At 46.5% G+C, this 20973-nt stretch overlaps 1 protein-coding gene across 1 annotated transcript; it reads left to right on the forward strand.

Moving 5' to 3' along the window:
* Positions 1–546: 546 nt before the first annotated feature.
* Pdcd7 (programmed cell death 7) lies at positions 547–12996 on the forward strand. Its single transcript, XM_051156661.1, has 5 exons — positions 547–1929; positions 5612–5750; positions 9845–10081; positions 10680–10767; positions 12813–12996. The coding sequence occupies exons 1-5, from the start codon at positions 1069–1071 to the stop codon at positions 12934–12936; spliced, it is 1449 nt and encodes a 482-aa protein (XP_051012618.1). The 5' UTR covers positions 547–1068; the 3' UTR covers positions 12937–12996.
* Positions 12997–20973: the final 7977 nt, after the last annotated feature.

The following is a 20973-nucleotide window of genomic DNA, read 5'->3' on the forward strand; positions in this document are numbered from 1 at the left end:
AGACACCTAATGCCCTCTTCTGGGCCCCACGTGCACATACACTCAGACATACATATAAAATGAAATAGTAAGGGCCAGCAAGGTTTATTGGGTAAAAGTACTTGCCATGCAAACACCACAACCTTGAGCCCAATCTCGGGAACCCATAGTGGAAAGAGAGGGCGGACTCCTGAAGGTTCGCCTCTGACCTCCACACGTATGCCATGGCATGTTGGTGGCCCAAACTCACATACACAAACAAGAAGATTCTATTAGAAAATACAAACGATAATGAATCAATACTTCAAAAGGAAGGATATGAGAATGCAGAGAAACCAGTTTACTCGTTGCTGGTGAAAATAAAAAGGTACAGCCACCCTAGAAAACATTTTGAATGGGTCAGAGGGCATAAGCGCTTGATACCAAGTCTGATGACATACGTCTGTTTCTGGGAACCCACATAGTGGAAGGAGAAAACTTAATCCCTCAAGTTATCCTCCTTCCTCCATAACATGGCATCCTATACACTATACACTTTTTTTTTTTTTTAAGCCAGGCAAAGGAATGCGGATCTCTGAGTTCAAGGCCAGCCTGGTATACAGAGTGAGTTCCAGGACACTCAGAGCTACACAGAGAATAAGTCTAATCTTGACTCAAATAATATCTAAGCAACTGCAACCTAGAATTATCTTAGAGAAAAGTCTGCAGAAGCTTTATATACAAACATTTGAAATAAAAACTCCTACAACAGGAAAATGATTAAATGAAATGTATGCCCATATTATGGAATCCTGTCAGGAATAATAGCAACAAAACATTAATAGATATGCAAATCTCCAGTTCCAATAGGATCCCACACTCCTTGTCTTTCAGATATTAGGCAAAGCCTCAGGTTAAGTCTTCCTCTAGAACGTCCAAAAAACAAGACTTGTCAATTCAAGACGGAACTAACGTCCTGCATTGCGACGCGCTTCCGGGAGGCGCGTGAAGCAGCGGTACCGCGTTGTAAACGTCATTTCCTCCCGGAACCCGGATAAAGAAGTACACAGATTACTGTCACTGCTCGCAGTCGCCGCACTAACAGCAGACATGGCTCTGCCGCCCTTCTTTGCCCAGGGCCGCCAGGGGCCGCCGCCCCCGCAGCCACCGCCTTCCGCTCCATTCGGCTGTCCGCCCCCGCCGCTGCCCTCCCCAGCTTTCCCGCCGCCTCTTCCCCAGCGTCCCGGCCCCTTCCCGGGGACGTCTGCCCCGTTCCTGCAGCCTCCGCTGGCACTGCAGCCCCGAGCCCCGGCCGAGGTCTCCCGCGGGGGCGGGGGCAGCACCTTCTTCCCGGTGCCGCCCCCACCACTGCCGCCGCCGCCGCCGTGCCGGCCCTTCCCGGGGCCCGACGCCGGCGAGCGTCCGCGGCCACCGCCTCCAGGCCCGGGGCCGCCTTGGAGTCCTCGCTGGGCTGAGGGGCCGCCGCCGCCCGACGTTCTCGGGGACGCGGCCCTTCAACGCCTGCGCGATCGGCAGTGGCTGGAGGCGGTGTTCCGGAACCCCCGGCGGCCGGACGGCCCGGGACCCCGGGGCACGCCTGCCGGGCCCAGCCTGGGCGAAGTGCGCGCGCGGTTGCGAGCGGCGTTGCGCCTGGTGCGGCGGCTGCGCAGCCTAGGGCAGTCCCTGCGCGAGGCCGAGGCCGACGGAGCGGCCTGGGCCTCCCTGCACGCTCAGGCGGCGCCCCTGCGAGCGGAGCTAGCCGAACGACTGCAGCCTCTGGCCCAGGCTGCCTACGTGGGCGAGGCGCGACGGAGGCTGGAGAGAGTCCGTCGCCGCCGGCTGCGGCTTCGTGAGAGGGCCCGGGAACGCGAGGCTGAGCGGGAGGCGGAGGCAGCTCTGGCCACCGAACGCGAGCAGGAGATTGACCGCTGGAGGGTGAAGTGCGTGCAGGAAGTGGAGGAAAAGAAGCGGGTGAGAAGTACTGTGCGTTCGGCGGTTGGCTTGGATACTTATCCGTGAAAGCTAACTTTCCCACCTCTTTACTGTGTATTCCGTGTTGATGATGCGTGGTACACGAAAGTCTAGAAGGTGGAGTGTGACATGTTCACGCTGGTGCGTTTCCGAGAGTACACATTTCCTGTGTCCCGCTTCAAAGTTGGATTCACTTACTGATGTGCAGTACTAACGGGTCTTCGTATTCTGTTTTATACTGTCCTAAGCATGCACATTTAGAAGATTTGGGCCACACCTCGAGACCTTTATAATATAATTGGCCGATGCAGTTAATAGTAGTTTTCTCTAGGATTCAATTGTTTGTTAGTTTGAAACGATGAATTCTCAGTGTATTGGGTGGTATGGGTCTGCCTGGTTCAGGTGTTTGCAGGTACTTGACTTCATATTCAAATGATTGAAACAAGGGCTCACACAAATTTGCAAAAAATAGCAAGAAAACTTTATTCACAAACAAAGCAGTAACAAGTACAGGTTAGAAAGGACAGCCAAGGGCTCACACGATACTCTGGGGTTTTGTTTGTTTGTTTGGTACTTCTTTTTGTGGGCTTCCAGAGAAGGAACTTACTTACTAACATATATAATGATGGTTCTTCTCTATTTTGATTGAGAGATTAGGGCCTGTAATCTGTTCTGTGTATGTCCCTTCCCACAATGCATTTAATTTTAGTCATATGCACTAACCATTGTACATAAAATGGTAAGAAGGTTACTCTCTACTGAAAGTTTATTGAACACAGGCTTACCTTTTTCCTTACTGTGCATGCACCAAAAACCAATTCAGGCAGGATGGGCCCTCCTACTAGAATGTATTGAGAATATGTTTGAGTAGAAACTGTCCAAGTTGGATGGTTATTGAGAAAGAATAAACCTATTCCGTTGTTTAGTAAGGAGTGTATGTAGAAATGGAGTTCTGAGGGGGCTAGGTGCATTGTTTGGGGCGGCAAAAGAACTTGGCTGCTGGGTGCAGGACTGTAAGAGGAGAGATGCCAAACCCGCTGGCGTCCCAGCTTGCTGTGCTATTCTCTGCCTGCCTTTCTCACCCCAGTTCAGCACTCACATCTTTAGTAGACACTACACTAGCTTCCTACAGTTCTACATTCAACCCTGAGGAAGTTATTACCCTAGTTTTACAGATTGAGACTTAGTTAACTTGACCACAGTCGTACAAGCTTGTCTCTCTGGTGTTGTGCAGTAGAGCCAGGGAGAAAGTAGAATCTGCAGAGTGTTGGGTAAAAGCATCCTCATTACCTTTAAACACTGCTGTTACTATTGTTGTTACTTACTCATTTTGAATTTTGTGATGGTTTTGCCTGTATGTTTGTGTGTGCACCACATGTGTGCCTACTGCCCATAGAGGCCAGAAGAAGACACTGGATCCCTGGATCTAGAGTTAAAGATGATTTTGAAACACTATATGGATGCTGGGAATTGAACCCTGTCCTCTGTAAGAGTAACAAGTGCTTTCTCTTTCTTTCATTCATTCTTATATGCATTGATGTTTTGCCTGAACATATGTCTGTGTGAGGGTCAGATCTTGGAGTTACAGACAGTTGTGAGCTGCCCTGTGGGTGCTGGGAATTGAACCTGGGTCCTCTGGAAGAGCAGGCAGTATTCTTAACCACTGATTCATCTCTCCAGCTCCACTGTTGCTTTTAAAAATATATTTATATTATTTATAGTAATATTAGATGTTAATATTAGATAGAGTAATAACAAAGTAAATTAATAATAAAAGTAAATTAAGATAATATTTTAATTAATATATTATGTATTAGGTTTTAAAAATATAATTACATGATTTTCCCTTTCTTCCCTCCAGCCGCTCCCATGCATCTCCTTTGTTCTCTTTCAAATTCATGGCCTCTTTTTCTTTACTTATTGTTACATATATACATAATACAATCTGATTAGTACATTTAATATTACTTGTATGCAAATAATTTCAGGGCTGACTACTTGATATTGGATAATGAACTGAGGGGCTTGTCCCTGAGGAGAACCATTTCTCTTGCTCTATTTCCCAGCTGCCTGTAGTTGTATGGGGTTGAGGATCTGGGGTGTTCCATCTTCCATACTATCATGTCTACTGGTGTGTTGCTCAGGTCTTGTTGAGGCAGTGCTAAGGCAGGAACCTGGAGGCAGGGGCTGCTGCAGAGCCTTGGAGAAGAGGCCTGTTAGTGTACTCTTCATGGCTTGCTCAGCCTGCTTTTTTATATACCCAGGACCACCTGCCCAAGGGTAGCACCACCCACGATTGGACTGGGCCCTCCCACATCAATCACCAATTAAGAAAATGTGCCACAGGCTTGCCCACAGGTCAGGCTGCTGGTGGGGCAGGGAATGGTTTCTCAGTTGAGTTTCTCTCCTCCTAAAGGACTCTAGCTTGTGTTAAGTTGACATAAAACTAGCCAGCACAATCTCCTTTTGCCCCATGTCTGCCATTGCCCTAGAGGCCACTATAGCATTTCTGGGAAGTGTATTGATAGCAAGATCTAGCATGGTATCCTCAGGAATGTCAGCACAAGGGAGGCAGTGCTTTAATCTGAAAGAGTTCGAGTCACTTAAGCAAACATTTAGTATGGGTCCATTAGGTGTCAGGCCTAGTGTTTGGTAACACGGGGGTAAAACACAGCTTGTCTTTGATTGCTTAGAGCCTTGTAGGGCCTTGTACAGCATGGTATATATAGTTTCTCAACTGAAGTTAGTATAGGGAGCCCAGGGGAAAGCTTTCTAGGTCATTGGAGGACGGCTTCCCAGATAATTTAATGACTTCTGAGCTGAGCCTTTAAAGCAGTGCTAAAGCCAAGTAAAGCAACAGGTACGGATAGTTCAAGGCACAGGGATTTTTCCTAGCAGAAGAGTGAAGTGGCATGGTTATTGGCTGTACCAGTGGAATTGCAGGCACTTATATAAGACAGATGGGAGACAGAAGTAGGCAAGCGGGTGAGGATATGGACGGCAAATCCCTCAAGACTGGCTCAATGTGAAAGATGGCAGTGTGGAAGCCATCTTTGGGATCTCTGTTAATCTGTATTTTTATGGAATTCCATCTTGACAAGGTGAATTAGATTTAGGCATTCCCTGTAGTACGCCCTAGGAAACACTGAGAAAATAGGAACCCTGCGCAGGAGCTGAAGCCGCTGAGAGGAGAGGCTCTCCCTTAAGGTTATAATGGAGCTGGCCGTGGTGGCTCACATCTGTGACCCCAGCACTCAGGAGGCCGAGGCAAGTGGAGTGCTGCAGTTTGAAGCTGCCTGCATTACAGAGTGAGATGTCTCTCAGAAATAAATAAATCAAAACCAGAAAAGAAGGAGAAGGCTGTAGGATCAGCTGGGAGAGGTAGATCACACCCATGGCAAGCTGAGGTAAGAAGATAGGGAGTTCAGTCAAGGCCAGCTGAGCTACATAGGGGCATGGTCTCAGCAGCAAAGCAGCAGCATGGTTGTAGAATTGATCAGTAAAAGGAAAGAAGCCCTAGGCAGAGCCATGGTAGCACGCCACGTCCAAGCAATTGAAGTATAGACTCAGTGGTCTGCTGTGTAGACAGCCTGAGCCTCTGAAGTCTCGTCTCCAGGGAGGTCTCGTCTGCTGTAAGGTAATTCCTAATACAAGTTCTTGTGGGCTTTTTCACCCCCTCCAGGAACAGGAACTCAAAGTGGCTGCTGATGGGGTCTTAGCTGAAGTAAGGAAAAAACAGTCGGATACCAAAAGAATGGTGGACATTTTGCGAGCTTTAGAGAAATTGAGGAAACTGAGGAAAGAAGCTGCAGCAAGGAAAGGTAAGCACAGCTTTGTATTTCTACTTTCTTCCCTCCCTCTTCCTTTATCCTGGTGCATCCCATCCCAGGTATTGGTCACATAGTAATGAGTGTATTTTCCTTTTTTTCTTATCCTAGATAGAAGCACAGCTCTGCAGCTAATGCTGACTTTGAACTTGTGACAGTTGTACTGCCTTAGCCTCTCTAGCATAGAGGTCATAGGCCTGGACCACTATGCTTGGCTTGCAAATATTTTTGGAGGAAGAATATTTGGTACTTCATTAATTTCACTCTCTAGAGTTACTGGACTTGGCAGCAGTAGTTCAAAACTGTGGGTTTTTAAAAATCTATTTTAAATAGTGTGTGTGTGTGTGTGTGTGTGTGTGTGTGTGTGTGTGTGTGTGTGTGTGTGTGTTTATGCCCATGGAGATCAGAAGAGGGTATCCAATACCCTGGAGTTGGAGTTAAGGGCGACTGTAAGTCATCATGTAGGTGTGTAGGTGCTGGGAACTGCATGAGTGCTCTGCAAGAGCAACAGGTCCTCTTAACTACGGAGCCACCTCTATACCCCAAACAGATGATTTTGTTTTTATATTGTAATTCCTCAGGATATAAATGCTAAATTCCTAGTGTTCTATTGTGTTATCGCTCGAACTCACAGCGATTCATCTGCCTCTGCCTCCCAAGTGCTGGGATTAAAGTGGGCCACCACACCTGGCTTCTTGGGGGCCATTCCTCAACAAACTGCCATAAGAAGCTAACCATTTTCTGAAGCTTTATGCTTCAAAATTTCAGAGTCACACATAGTGGGTGGCACATATCCAGAACTCAAGTGGTGGAGGCAGAAGGATCAGCAGTTCAAGGCCCGTCTTGGTTCACATATTAAGTGTGAGGCCAATCTGGGCCCCACAAAATCAAAACCAGCCAGGTGTGGTGGTGTAAAACTTTAATCCCTCACTTGGAAGGAAGAGTCAGGTGGGTTTCTAGGAATGTGAGGTCAGCCTCGTCTATACAATGCACTCCAGGCCATTAGAGGCTACATAGTAAGACCTTATCTAAAAAACAAAACAAAGCCAGGCATGGTGGTGCACACCTGTAATCCCAGTGCTTGGGAAACAGAGGCAGGCAGATCACTGTGAGTTCGAGGCCAGCCTGGTCTACAAAGCAAGCCTAGGACTGCTAAGATAACACAGAGAAAGGGGGAGCCATCACTTGAAAGTTATTCCCTGACTTTACACAAATGCTGTGGCATGAATGTACCTGTACTTACTCATAAATTTTAAAAATAAAAACTTCAGTCAGGTGTGGTGGTGCACACGCCTTTATTCCTAGCACTTGGGGGATTAAAAAAAAAATCTATTTTCATATATATATATATATATATACACACACACATATATATGTATGTATGTATGTATGTATTTTTGTTTGTTTGTTTTGGTTTTTTGAGACAAGGTTTCTCTGTGTAGCCTTGACTGTCCTGCACTCACTTTGTAGACCAGGCTGGCCTTGAACTCACAGCAATCTACCTGCCTCCACACTGTCACCACACCTGGCCTGAAAACAGATTCTTTTAGATCCTTAATAAAGTTTTATTGGGATATGGCTGCTTTGCATAGAGCCAGACTCATGTGCCAACTGATTGGTTTCTACAAGTCAGCCTCTAGTGTGCCATATGTTTCAGACCATAAGACACACTTCTCCCCCCAAAAGTGGGGGGAAATTAGGATGTGCCTTATGGTCCAATTGCTGTCCATCTAGCATCAACAAAGAGGTCACTTAGCGATGTCTTCAGTGTGCTAGCCAATAAACTCACACAGAGTTTTACTGCTCTTAAAACTGGGTGCGACTTATGGTCTGAAAAATTCGGTAGTTCCCTCCACTGTAGACCTCTGTGGTTTTTTTTTTTCAGGACAGTTATATGTAAGAGGGAAGGTTAGTATTTGCTATTTGAAGCTCTGTCTTATGAGAAACAAAACAGAAGCCTGCCCACCCCTTTTTTGTTTGCTTGATGGTGATTTCAAGGTCCTAGCCTAGTCTGCTAAAGGAAGAATGATGGAAACAGGAAGAGCAGTCTTGAGTTGATTGGTCGATTTTAAGGAACTTACAGTCTATCCTGGACGAGAGTTCACCTGTTAAGGGGTTGGGACGGTGGCTAGGTGTGTAAGAATGCCTGCACTTGAATCCCCGGTACCCACGTTAAAGGCCAGATGTAGTTAATGTATGCCTGTAGTCCCGGTGCAGGGGGTGTGCTGAGACAGGAGGATGGCTGGGGCTTGCTGGGGCCCAGCCTAGCTCTAGGTTCAGTGAAAGACTGTAGACGTACTTTTAAAATCTACTTTATTAGGATTTTTAATGTTTTTTTTCTCCCTTCTCCACCCCAGTCCCTTCCAATACTACAGCACCAGGTAGGAGCAAAGGAAGGTTAGTGGGGGAGGGGAGTAGTTCTCTGTAGCTACTTCCTGCTGGTCAGGGTCACCAAGTTCCGTGGGGCAAGTCCAGTCTTCATTTCAGGACACCTCTTCTCATCAGACCTCATCAGCAGCAACCAGGAGCTTTCCCAGAGTGCCCTCCCCAAGCCTCCAGTCTCTCTCTGGGATCTGGCATTTGTTTCCTTTCAGAGTCCCCAAAATTAAACTATCTGCAGCTGGCAAAGATCACACTCAGAACCTGCATGAGGCAAATAACCTACTGCTGTGGACAGTCTAAAGCAGCCCCATATTCTACACCTGGGATTAAAACATAAATATGTTTACATAACATAACTAGTTTTTTTTTTTTTTTAAGATTTATTTATTTATTATATATACAGTATTCTGCCTGCGTGCATGCCTGCATCCCAGAAGAGGGCACCAGATCTCACAATGGATGGTTGTAAGCCACCATGTGGTTGCTGGGAACTGAACTCTGGACCTTTGGAAGAGCACTCAGTGTTCTTAACCTCTGAGGCATCTCTCCAACCCCATAACTATGTTTTTTTGTTTGTTTGTTTGTTTTTGGTTTTTGGTTTTTCGAGACAGGGTTTCTCTGTGTAGCCTTGGTTGTCCTGGACCCACTTTGTAGACCAGGCTGGCCTCGAACTCAGAGTGATCCACCTGCCTCTGCCTCCCGAGTGCTGGGATTATAGGCGTGCGCCACCACGCCCACCTATAACTAGGTTGTTTTTTTTTTTTTTTTTTTTTTTTTTTCTCTCTGACTTGCTCAGTAACAATGTTCGTCAACCTTCTGAACTAGGTTTTTTAAAGACACCAATACTTCCACTTTATTTTTTCTTTTTCTTTTTTAAATTTTTATTTATTTATTTTTTAAGATGGGGTCTTGTCTTACTGTGTAGCCCTGGCTGACCTAGAACTTGATGTGTAGAACAGGTTGGCCTTGAACTTACAAGAGATCCTCCTGCCTCTATCTCCTGAGTACTTCAAAGCCTGTTTGTGGTTTTGTTTTGTTTTGTTTCTTGCTGATATATTTATTTTTATTTTATGTGGGTTGGTGAGGTTTTCTGCAGGTAGATCAGTGTGAGAGTATTGAATCCCTTGGATCTAGAGTTACCGACATTATGAGCTGTCCTGTGGGTGCTGGGAATTGAACCTGGATCCTCGGGAGGAACGGCGAGTGCTCTTAACCTCCCAGCCATCTCTCCAGCCCTGACAAGCCCTGTTTCAAGGGACAAGGCAAAGTGTGATAGAGCAGGACGCCTGACGGTCTCCTTGGGCCTCACACTGGTGTGCATGGCGATGTGCACCTGAGCGTACATCCCCACATACACACGCAAACATAAAGGAGCTAGTTCGTCAGCAAGTGACGTGATCTGGAATGATTATGATTATAGTATAAGATGAAGGCACAGAAGACAAACCTCTAGAGGATGTCAAAGTAAGGGTCAATGAAGAGACCAAAATAGGTCAGAGAGATAGAAGGAGAAGGACCACACCTGCTGCCTCCTCCTGGAGAGTGGCAGGTGGCTGTCTTCTGTGAGCACTTAGGTAAAGTAAACTCTGTCAGTCTCCTCGTCTGCGAAGGGAGTGGTCACAGTTCTGCCCACAGCTAGTGTCGCGCTGCCTTAGCGAGAGTGTATAAGCATATGAAGGAACACCCAGCTGCTTCTTCTTGCACAGGGGTCTGCCCTCCTGCTTCAGCGGATGAGACTTTTGAGCACCATCTTCAGCGGCTAAGAAAACTCATTAAGAAGCGCTCTGAACTGTATGAAGCTGAAGAGAGAGCCCTCCGAGTCATGCTAGAAGGAGAACAAGAGGAAGAGAGGAAGAGAGAACTGGAGAAGAAACAGAGGAAAGAGAAAGAGAAACTTTTACTTCAGAAACGTGAAATCGAGTCCAAGTTATTTGGAGATCCAGGTAGGTTTATCCTTTCCAGTGCAGGAGAGGAAAATCTCAGTAAACAGTTCTTTTTATTGTGAAAAACCCAACTTAAATCAAAAGGAAGTCCTGCTACAAGTTGAGATTCTCCACTGCGTGGTGGAAATCAGGGCTGCAGACATAAGGCTGGTCTTGTCAATCAGTGGCTCAGTCACTTGGCCTTGAGACTGCATTCTTTTGTTTATTTTGTTTTGTTTTTTGTTTTTGTGGGACAGGGTTTCTCTTAATAGTCCTGGCTGTCCTGGACTCCTTTGTAGATCAGGCTGGCCTCGAACTCACAGAGATCCGCCTGCCTCTGCCTCCCTGAGTGCTGGGATTAAAGGTGTGTGCCACCACGCCCAGCCAGATTGCATTCTTTCTGTATTATGTATACAGTGTTTCACCTGCATGTGTGCTTACAGGCCAGAGAAAGTACCAGATAACATTATAGACGGTTATGAGCTACCATGTGGTTGCTGGGAATTGAACTCAGGACCTCTGGAAGAGCAGTGCTGTTAACGGCTGAGCCATCTCTCCAGCCCCTCAGATTGCATTCTTAACAGCAAGCAAGATGACATGTTGTGCCTTTCTCTTTCAGATGAGTTCCCACTTGCTCACCTCTTGCAGCCGTTTCGTCAGTATTACCTCCAGGCTGAGCACTCCCTGCCTGCGCTCATTCAGATAAGGTCAGAAGGGCAGCCTTTGCTAGCCCTTTGTTTTGGGTAGCAGTAAGCTCTTGATGAAATGCTTGTGCTGTTGGGGTGTTTTGCTGCATCTTTTTTTAAAGTTCCTTTTAGGTGTGTAGTGTTGCCAGGTTCCAAGGGTGCTACCTGTATCTTTAAAGTCCTCATTAATTCTTGAAAGTCAGTGTCTTCAGTCTCTCCATTTGAACAGGTAAAGAAACTAAAACTTGGCTGTAACTGCTCTATAGACCATGCTGTCCTTGAAGTCAGAGATCTACTTCCCTCCACCTCATTGCTGGGGTTGAATGTGTGCATCACCATAGCTGACCCTGTTTTCTGGAGTCTCTCTTGGTGCTAAGTCAACCCGGAGGAGAATCCTTTTTTCCTGAATAGTTGCCAATGGAGGCTAAGGCCATGCTGATCCCTGAGTCCCTGCAGGTTAAAGTGTAGTGCTCTCAGCTGACCTAGATGCTGTGGAGTGGGTCATTCTCAGCTGGCTGGGCTGTGATCCTCTCAGCTATAAAATGGAGGTGCCTTTGGGCTTTAGCACCAGCCTCCTGCCCACATGCAGTCCTTTGAGAAGTCAGTAGGTAAAACAAAGTAAATGGTTAGATGCCCAGGCAGTGTGAGCGTGTGCCTAGAGGCATTTTGTTGTTTCCTCAGGACATAGGGGTCTCAAAAGAATGGCTTGGAAATGACTGAGGTTCCTCAGCATTCCATCAACTTCTGAATCTTGGGAAGGACTTTTCTGGCATATCAATTTATTTTTCAGGAAGAGTTTTAACTTTGACAAGGTTTAGCCTTTAAACATATTATTGATGGTAGGTATGTCTGCCAAGTTACTGTGGATATTGAGTCACAGAGCACTTGATCCAGCTCCTGAAGGAGACAGGGCCAGGTAGACCGCTGAGCCTCTTCTCTCTCTCTCTCTCTCTCTCTCTCTCTTTCTCTCTCTCTCTCTCTCTGTCTGTCTTTCTCTCTCTCCTTTTAAAAAAAATGTGATTGAGTATTTTGCCTGATTGATGTCTGTGTACCACATGTGTACCCAGTGCCCATGGAGGCCAGAACTCCTCTGAACTGGCGTTACAGAGAGTTGTAAGTCGCCATGTGGATGCTGCTGTCAGAGCAGCCAGTGTTAACTGCTGAGCCATCACGCCAGCCTTTGTCTCACTTTTTTTTTTTTTTAATGTTATAAAGAGTCTATTAGATGAGCATGGGGGAGAAGGATAGGAGGGAAGGGGGTACCCCAGAGAGAGGAGAGAGAGGAGAGGCAGAGAGGAGAGGGAAGAAGAGAGGTAGAGAGATAGATCTTGTCTCACTTTTATTAGCTGATCAGCACCCTGTTCCCTGTGCTTGCTTGAAGACAGCTAATTTAACATATGCTGCTGATTATAAGCATTGCATGAGGGCTAACTACACCATAAGTCTAACAAAGCTTGTCTAGGGCACATTGTCTTCTCCACAAGGTACCTCACAACTCTCTCACACTTAGCAGCATGAGCATTTCTCCAGGACATTGGGTGCCGTTTAAACAGTGAAGCACAAAACTGAACAACATAGCACAGCAGACCACAAAAGGATGCTAATTTATACCGTAAGAGCTGAGAAGAAGGAGGCGGAGGGACCTCAGCTAGGAATGTGCATTTTGGTTACAGATTTTTTTCTCTCTCTACATTTTTGGTTTTCCATGAAAATGCCACATGGGGTGATTTAAATTTGCTAATATAGTAAGGTGTGGTAGCTCATGCCCTGTAGCCCTTAACTTGGGAGCTGGAGACAGGAAGATAAGGAGTTCAAGGCCAGCCCCAGCTCTGTCTTGGAAAGAAAGAGAAATTACAAATATAGAATCTGCAAATAATGAGGGTCTGTAAGTTTTTCCTTAAATATGTACATTAATGTAACCTTTGGCGTACTTTCTAGAAACCCAGTTCTATAGCAGGTTAGTACATCTGTCATTTGAACAGTATCCTTGATATAAAATGTAGTTTCTGAATATCTTGCTTGTGGAAAACCAGAAATAAATATTGTTCTGTAATGTTCTTATTAAGGCATGATTGGGATCAATACCTCGTGCCGTCTGATCATCCTAAAGGCAACTCCGTTCCCCAAGGATGGGTCCTTCCCCCACTCCCCAGCAACGACATCTGGGCAACCGCCATTAAGCTGCAATAAGACGCCAGGAGTGTGGTCCAGCCAGCAAGCACTGCAGCCCTAGATATTGGTGATGCTGTCGTCTCATGCTGTAATCTTCTGCACACCTTAAACTCTCTGTGGCGTTGTCCGAGCTAGAAGGCCTGTTTCTTTTGTTCTCTGCCCTGACCAGGGTGCCTCTTGAGCTAGGAGATTCATAAGGCTCTTCTGGAAAGGGCCTAGATGAACTGAGGTTATTAGCATAGGCTGTGGCCTTGGCTCATTAAATCTGCCTCTGTTTTGAGGGGCGTGGTCCCATGTGGCCTGCTCCTTTGCTCTAGGATTGTTGTATATTGGTGGGTAAGAACAGTCAGCACACTGGTCACTCCTTGAAGGTGCTCACTGAGTAGAGTCAGCAGCCACTGCTCCTTATTGTCCTACCCCAGCTGCCCTGCAGCTCCAGGAGCACAGGCCAGACTTCGACCTAGGGTTCTGTTAGTCCCAGTTTTGGTGCAATGTGGGAGACTGCTACTGCCAGGGATGCCAATGACTTAGAACTGTTATGATGTGGAGAGCTTAAAAAATGGAAGAAGGGGGCTGGAGAGATGGCTCAGAGGTTAAGAGCACCATCTGTTCTTCCGAAGGTCCCGAGTTCAATTCCCAGCAGCCATATGGTGGCTCACAACCACCTGTAATGAGATCTGGTGCCTTCTTGTGGTGGGCAGGCACACGTATGGGCAGAATACTGTATAAATAATAAATAAATCTTTTTTAAAAATGGAAGAAAGAAAAAAAAAATGGAAGAAGGCCAGGTGTGGCAGCGCATGCCTGTAATTCCAGCACTCTGGGAGGCAGAGGCAGGTGGATCTCTGTGAGTTCAAGGCCAGCCTGGTCTACAAAGAGAGCTCCAGGACAGCCAAGGCTATGCAGAGAAACCCTGTCTTGAAAAGAAAAAAGAAAGAAAGAAAACTAGAAGAGTGCCAGAGCTGGGTTGGCTTGTGCTCTGACATACAGTGTCTGTTTTCTTCAACAAAGCGCCAGTTGAAAAGTTCCAAGGGATCTAGTTGTATGGATCCTCCAAGAACAGAAGCTTGTGTCCCTATGGGAGCATAATCTCAGTCATGTGGTGGGGGCTAGGTTGCTCAGGCTTCTAAAAAAAATCCATATAGTACAAGTTGGGAAAAGAGCAAATATAAATGGTAAATTTTATTTTTATACATTAATAAGTACTATTCTACTTGGACATGATCAGTCGTGTGACATGTTATGGTTTTTGTTTTGCTTTATTCTGGGTTTTTGTTACTTAATTTCCTAAAAGCTGAATAAATAACATTTTCATCTTTTCATTTGAGCCTTTCCCCTGATTTATTCTCTCTCAAATCATTTAACACATTTCATCTTCACATTACTAAAGCATTTCACTCCGAAGTTTAATACACAGGTGTTTACTGCAGGAAAATGATTCCTAAACATAACTTTGTCTGCAGAATCTAACTCTGTATAGCAAGAATGGTTGCCAAAACGGTGTGGAATTGGGAGCCTTTGGGTGTAGTATACTAACACCTTTGCCCCTCTTTGGGCCTCATTCAATACAGCTAGGGAGCGGGGGCTGTTTTTTCCCTGTGTGTCTTAAGGTCTGATATGATTAGTGTCACCTAACTGTACAGGCCTATGCACCTTTTGTGTGAACTCTTTACTTCTTGCTCTGAGTTTAGCTGCAGGAAAAGCACAGGCAAAAGGTGGGATTGTATGAGTTGTGGTGTCCGCCTTGTCACCATGGATACCAGCACTGATGGTCAGGGACTAGGAAGGTTCAGCAACTGTCAGCCTTATCACCATGGACACCAGCACTGATGGTCAGGGACTAGGAAGGTTCAGCAACTGTCAGCCTTGTCACCATGGACACCAGCACTGATGGTCATGGACTAGGAAGGTTCAGCAACTGTCAGCCTTGTCACCATGGACACCAGCACTGATGGTCAGGGACTAGGAAGGTTCAGCAACTGTCAGCCTTGTCACCATGGACACCAGCACTGATGGTCAGGGACTAGGAAGGTTCAGCAACTGTCAGCCTTGTCACCATGGACACCAGCACTGATGGTCAGGGACTAGGAAGGTTCAGCAACTGTCAGCCTTGTCACCATGGACACCAGCACTGATGGTCAGGGACTAGGAAGGTTCAGCAACTGTCAGCCTTGTCACCATGGACACCAGCACTGATGGTCAGGGACTAGGAAGGTTCAACAACTGACCCAGAAAAGGAGGTGTTGAGTCTTGGGTAGGGAAAAGCTGTTCCTCGTCTACATTTGAGCCAGCAAGGCTTTATAAAGTAAGCAATGTTTTTGTTTCCTACGTTTCCTGGTATATTGCCAGCCTGAGCGTTTGTGCCTTATGTTGTACAGCTAGGGAACGGGTCAATTTTTTCCCAGTGTATCTTCAGGTCTGTACCCCACTGTTTCTTTCCAGGCTTAGAAAGATCCAGCTGCTGTACCCCTAACTATACCCCAGCCCTTCCTCCTTTGCTGGTCTTTATAGTCAACAGAATTTGGATTTATAGAATTCTGTCAAGCCTTTGTTTTGGTTCTCACTTTTACATAACTTCTCCATATAGTAAACACCAGTGAATAAAATGGAGAAATAAAAATCAGAGATTAGCTGGGTGGTAATGGTGCATGCCTGTAATCCTGGCACTCGGGAGGCGGAGGCAGGTGGATCCCTGTGAGTTCAAGGCCAGCCTGGTCTACAAAGTGAGTCCAGAACAGCCAAGGTGACAGAGAGAAACCTTGTCTCAAAAAAAAAAAAAAAATCAGAGATTAATCAGAAAGCTAACTAAATGTTGATTTATTTTATTCTTAATTTTTAAAAATTATGTGTATGGGTGTTTTGCCTGTATGTATGCCATTGTACTACACACATGTCCCGTCCCCACAGGCCAGAAGAGAGTCCAATCATCTGGTATTAGAGGTACAGATGATTCTGAGCCACCATATGGGTGCTGGGGGTTGAACCCGAGTCCTCGGGAAGAGCAGCCAGTACTCATAACCATTAAGCCGTTCCTTCAGGTCCAGATTAATCATGTGGAGGAAAACAAAACACACACATACACACACACACTGAGGACTTGTGAGAGACTGTTAGAGGAACTGGGTAAACACAGGGGAGAGTAACAGACCACTAGAGACAGTCACTGTATGTGAAACACTGGGTGCTTGGCTGGAGTACCCGAGTTTGTGCTGTCTGAGAACTGGCTGCAACAAGCCAACCAGCTTAATCACACTAAAACCCTTCATGTTTCTGTGTCCATGTGACTTTTAAAAAAGCTTAGCTGGGATTATACCATCTGTTGCACAGTTCATGTCTTCATATTCTGTCCGGAGAGAAGCCTTCCTGGGGATCACAAGGTAAGTACAAATTATGTCTTAGTTCCAGTTAGCATCTTTTTTTAAATGATATGTTTAAAAATACTTCTTTAGCTGATATATCATCCCACTTTACCTTGTGAGGTAACTTGAGTGAGCTTTGTACTCCTGTATGTCCACACAGAAGTTCCTGATGTGCCACGCCTGGCTGCTGCCAACGAGTTTGTTTCCACAGCAGATTCCATTTGCCTTTGGAATCAGCTTGTTTTTCCATAGTCGCTGAAGCCAAACTTGAGGTGTTAGAGGCAGTGGCGTGAGCCTCGTGTAACTAGCAGTGTGTGCATCAGCAGACAGTTGTCTAGTAACTCACACAAGGGTCAGGAAGCAGGGTTTGAGCTGTGCCCTCTGGAAGGTGGGTTGTTGTTTTCCATTCTCCACATGCTGTGGTGCAGGTGCTAAGAGCAGAAAAGGCAGGGACAGGACCCCTGCCCTCCTGGCATCGTCACTTTCGTGGAGGCTTTCAGTGCCTGACACATTGTTCTGCCTTTCCCTCCATCCTGACTGACCCTCACTGCTCCCACGCTGTGCTCACAGATTTCCACTGTCACTGTGATTGTGTTCAGGGGGTGTACTAGCACACCCGTATTTTCATTGCCTAGATAGTTCATACAAAGTGCCTATGGGTGCCAAGAAATACCCCATAGCCCCACAGAGAACACGGGTTTAAAAGGAAGATAGCCATTAATACAACAAATCAAAAAACGTTTTGAGTACTTGGAAGGTTCTTTGAGTTCATGAAGTAGGAATTGTCTTCAGACACATTTATTACCCATCTAAGTAAGATAGTATAAACAGTGTCATGTAGGAAGAGTAAGTTACTACTCCACCTGCACGCGCGGCCTGCTTCACTGAGGATGCTGTGAGTCAGAGTGGAAGGGCAGAGGGCAGCTGGCAGAATGCCATGTATGAAACCCTGGCTTCAATCCCCAGCACCCCATAAAACCAGATTCTCACACTTGGGGGGTGAAGGCAGGAGGATCAGAAATTGAAGGCCTTATTCGGCCTGGAGGACGTGAAACTGCCTCAGAAACGCTCTTAGTGATGTTCCAGCTCTGGGGGAGGAAGTAAAGGCTTTTAAATAGCTGTTGAGAAAAGGCAAACACAGTATCAAGAGTAGCTGTGCTGGGGTGCTGTGGGGTCGGGACCACTGCCAACGGAGGCCACTCTAGTCAGTTATGTAAGATCAGTCTAGGTACTGCAAACCTCTACAAGTTTAATTTTTATTTGTAAAGCACCTGAGAACTATGGAAAGAGAAAGGGTGGTGGCGTAATTTTATAGTTTGAAGTGATCATTCTTGCTTATGTGTGCGGAGCAAAAATACAGTTACAGCACACAAGAAGATAAGTGAAGGCTAGTTGTCCCAGTGTGGTCCAACCAGCTTAGATTCCCACGGTAGCCATGGCCTTAGGGTGAAACAGACAGACTCTTAAGAAACTTGGCAGAGAATTTGAGATAGGAAGTGGTAAAGGAAAGTGTCTGAGTGGCTCAGCACCCTGGGTCAGGCCATCATACCATGAGACAAAGGCCTGGGGTGAAAGGTTTATTTGAGGGAAGAGAGGTGAAGTTCACTTTGTTAAATCAGAGGTACTCTAAAGATGGGAGGTGCTTGTAGGCAGATATTTATGAGTTTGATCTCAGAGGAGACATAGAGAAGGTGAAATTGTTGGCAGGTAATTGAAGCTCTAAGCAAGCAAGGATGAAATCATTTAGCAGACAGTGGGGGGTCATTGATCGCTAGGCCCCCACTTAGGTCAATCCCTGCAATTTACAGTCCAACCCCGGACTCAGATGTCGCCCAGTGCGCACGCCTCAGCTGGGAATTTGTCAAGTGTTTGAGTATATAGTTTGTTGAGGCATTGAAGCAGGCACAGCCTTTCTTTCCTTATGTACCCCCGCCCCGCCCCAGCCCCTCAGGGCTTTCTCTGCCAACCCCACTCTACCCTTGAGTCTTGCTGCAGACTGCACACAATTTTTCCTCACTTGTGACCCCTTCACCCCGCCCTGCAGGGTCCTGTGCCTCCTGTCTGCCTCAAGCTGTTCCTTCCCTGGACCCCTGCTCTTTGACCCTTTTTCTGCTCACAATCCTTTTTCCTGCCTTTTGATACCCAAGCACTATCTGCTTCCTAAAGCTTTCCTACGCCCCATACGAACTAGCCTGTCCTTCCAGAGGCACTCCCTGCTGCATCTTGAAGTATTCTAACTAGCTCTGGTCCCCACTCTGGCCCTCTTCTCTTCCGAAAGAGACCCTCAGAATCTTCAAACTAGATGCCAGCTGAGGGCTGAGCAGAAAACATTTATTAGGGATGCAGACTTCAAGTGGAAGATGAGGAGAGAGATTGTTGTGTCTGTATCTCAAGTGGATAAGATTTTACATTTGAGCCTCAATAGAAGCTGGGCTCCTGCAATTCAAGAGTCAGTGGTAGCTGAGACTGAAAGATACATCCGAGGATGGTAAAATGGGCTGAATGTTCTGGAGCCTCTTAGAACATCCTTAGACCTCATCAACACCCAGTAAGAATGAGCCATAAGGCAGATTTGGATGGTTACCCCAAGACTTGCCTGATCTTGCCCAGAGGGGCACAAAGAGCCACCACTGACATGCAGGGACGTGGACTCAGGAAGAGATGAGCCCTAAAGGCAGGAAGACACTGATGAGGATGGACAGGTGGAGGAGGATGAGGGAATTAAGGGCTTTGGCCACCTGCCATCACTTGACCTGTCTGCTCCCAGATTACCCACCCTACCTCTGCATGAGGCTGTCTTGTTGGGAACAGGATGACCGCACAGTGACCCCAGGCAGTAGGGCTCTGCATCATCCTGTCGGGGATGACAGATTGTGTGGAGCCAGAGGCACATCCTGATCCAAGCTCCTATTGTTTGAAAACTACCAGGCTGTGATCAGGAGTTTAGTGTGTATTATATAGGTAGTTTTGAGCTTGAATTCCATGGGAAAGAAGGTGGTGGTGGTGGTGGAGGTGGTGCTGGTGGTGGTGGTGGTGGTGGAGGTGGTGGTTTTCAAGGCAGTGAACTACTTGTGTTACTAACCTAAGGGCAGATACTCTACAGTGTTACCCAAAAGTTAAGTGATATGAAGATGGGTTTTTAATTCTAGGATTTCAGCCTTGGTAGATGCTGTGGACTGTACTGATTGACTTTCTTGCCAGCAGTGCATGAGAGTTACGGATGTTCGTCTCTTCAACAGCATGTATGGCCAGGCTTTTTAATCAGAGTCATTCACTATTGGGTATATGTTGGGTCGCTGTTTTATTTTATATACCCAGAGACTAAAAAAGGCTAAACAATGCATTCTGTACCCATTGGCTATTTGAATAGCTTAATGAGAATTTAAAACCTCCTTCTATTATTGTTTTGTAGAAGTTCATTGTATGTGCTGAGTCCTTTGTCAGGAGATATGATGACTAAGACTTCTAACTTTAATCCAGTTTATCAGTGTTAGTCTCTTTCTTTGTATGTATCTGTATACATGTGGTACTGGGGATTAACCGAAGCCTTCCGGCCTGCTAAGCAAGCACTCTACCACTGAGCCCTGAGCGCCATAACCCCAGCTGTCTTTTTACCTCTGTGTCAAGTCAGTCTCAGTAAATTGCCCAGACTAGACTTAAACTCATTCCTAGGTAGGCACTGCACTTGTGATCACCCTCACTCAGTCTCTTGAGTAGCTAGGATTTCAGACCTGTGCCACCAAGACAGGCTCTCCATCATTCATCTTTTGCAAACTTCTCTAAGAAGCCTTCGTTTTGGGAGTCCGTGTCTACCCTGAGAGCACAGACCTTGCAGAGTCCCTCCACAGCCAGTCCACATCAGCCACCCAGTTCTACATGTGCAAAGTCAGCTTTGCCTGCAGCCGTGCCCTCAGCAGCCTTTACCTCCGTCTTGGGCTGCCAGCCGCACCAGAGTGTGGTGGTGGGCTTGAGCCAAAAGGATTCCTATATGGGCATTGATGTCTAGAGCAAGAGAAGCATCCTGACCCTGAACTGTCCCATGGAGCAAGGCAACTAGGATGACATGGAGATGATCCAGCACCTTCTATAGTGAAGTGCGTGCGGACCCTGAGGAGTACCCCATGCTGCTCTCTGAGAATCCCCCTAACTCTCAGGGCAACCATAAAAAGATGACCCAGATCATGTTCAAAACCTTTGATGCTTAAGCCATTGCATGGCTATGCATGATGTACTACTGTCCTGCACAGCCCTGGTGGTACCACCAGCATCATCTCACACACATGTACCCATCTACAAGGATTACACTCTCACCCACAGCACACAGGTGTCCATCTATGGGGATGACACTCTCACACACATGTGCCCATCTACAAGGATTACACTCTCACACACAGCACACAGGTGTCCATCTATGGGGATGACACTCTCACACACAAGTGCCCATCTACAAGGATTACACTCTCACACACATGTGCCCATCTACAAGGATTACACTCTCACACACAGCACACAGGTGTCCATCTACGGGGATGACACTTTCACACACAAGTGCCCATCTACAAGGATTACACTCTCACACACAGCACACAGGTGTCCATCTATGGGGATGACACTCTCACACACATGTGCCCATCTACAAGGATTACACTCTCACACACATGTGCCCATCTACAAGGATTACACTCTCACACACATG

The sequence above is a fragment of the Acomys russatus genome, chromosome 14, assembly GCF_903995435.1.
Source record: "Acomys russatus chromosome 14, mAcoRus1.1, whole genome shotgun sequence".
Classification (NCBI taxonomy): Eukaryota; Metazoa; Chordata; class Mammalia; order Rodentia; family Muridae; genus Acomys; species Acomys russatus.

Bases quoted from the DNA above. Each gene is read 5' to 3' on its own strand.
- Pdcd7 (XM_051156661.1), top strand. From the start codon at position 1,069: ATGGCTCTGCCGCCCTTCTTTGCCCAGGGCCGCCAGGGGCCGCCGCCC. The intron at 1,930-5,611 runs GTGAGAAGTACT...CACCCCCTCCAG, and splicing joins AAGTGGAGGAAAAGAAGCGG to GAACAGGAACTCAAAGTGGC. The intron at 5,751-9,844 runs GTAAGCACAGCT...CTTCTTGCACAG, and splicing joins AGAAGCTGCAGCAAGGAAAG to GGGTCTGCCCTCCTGCTTCA.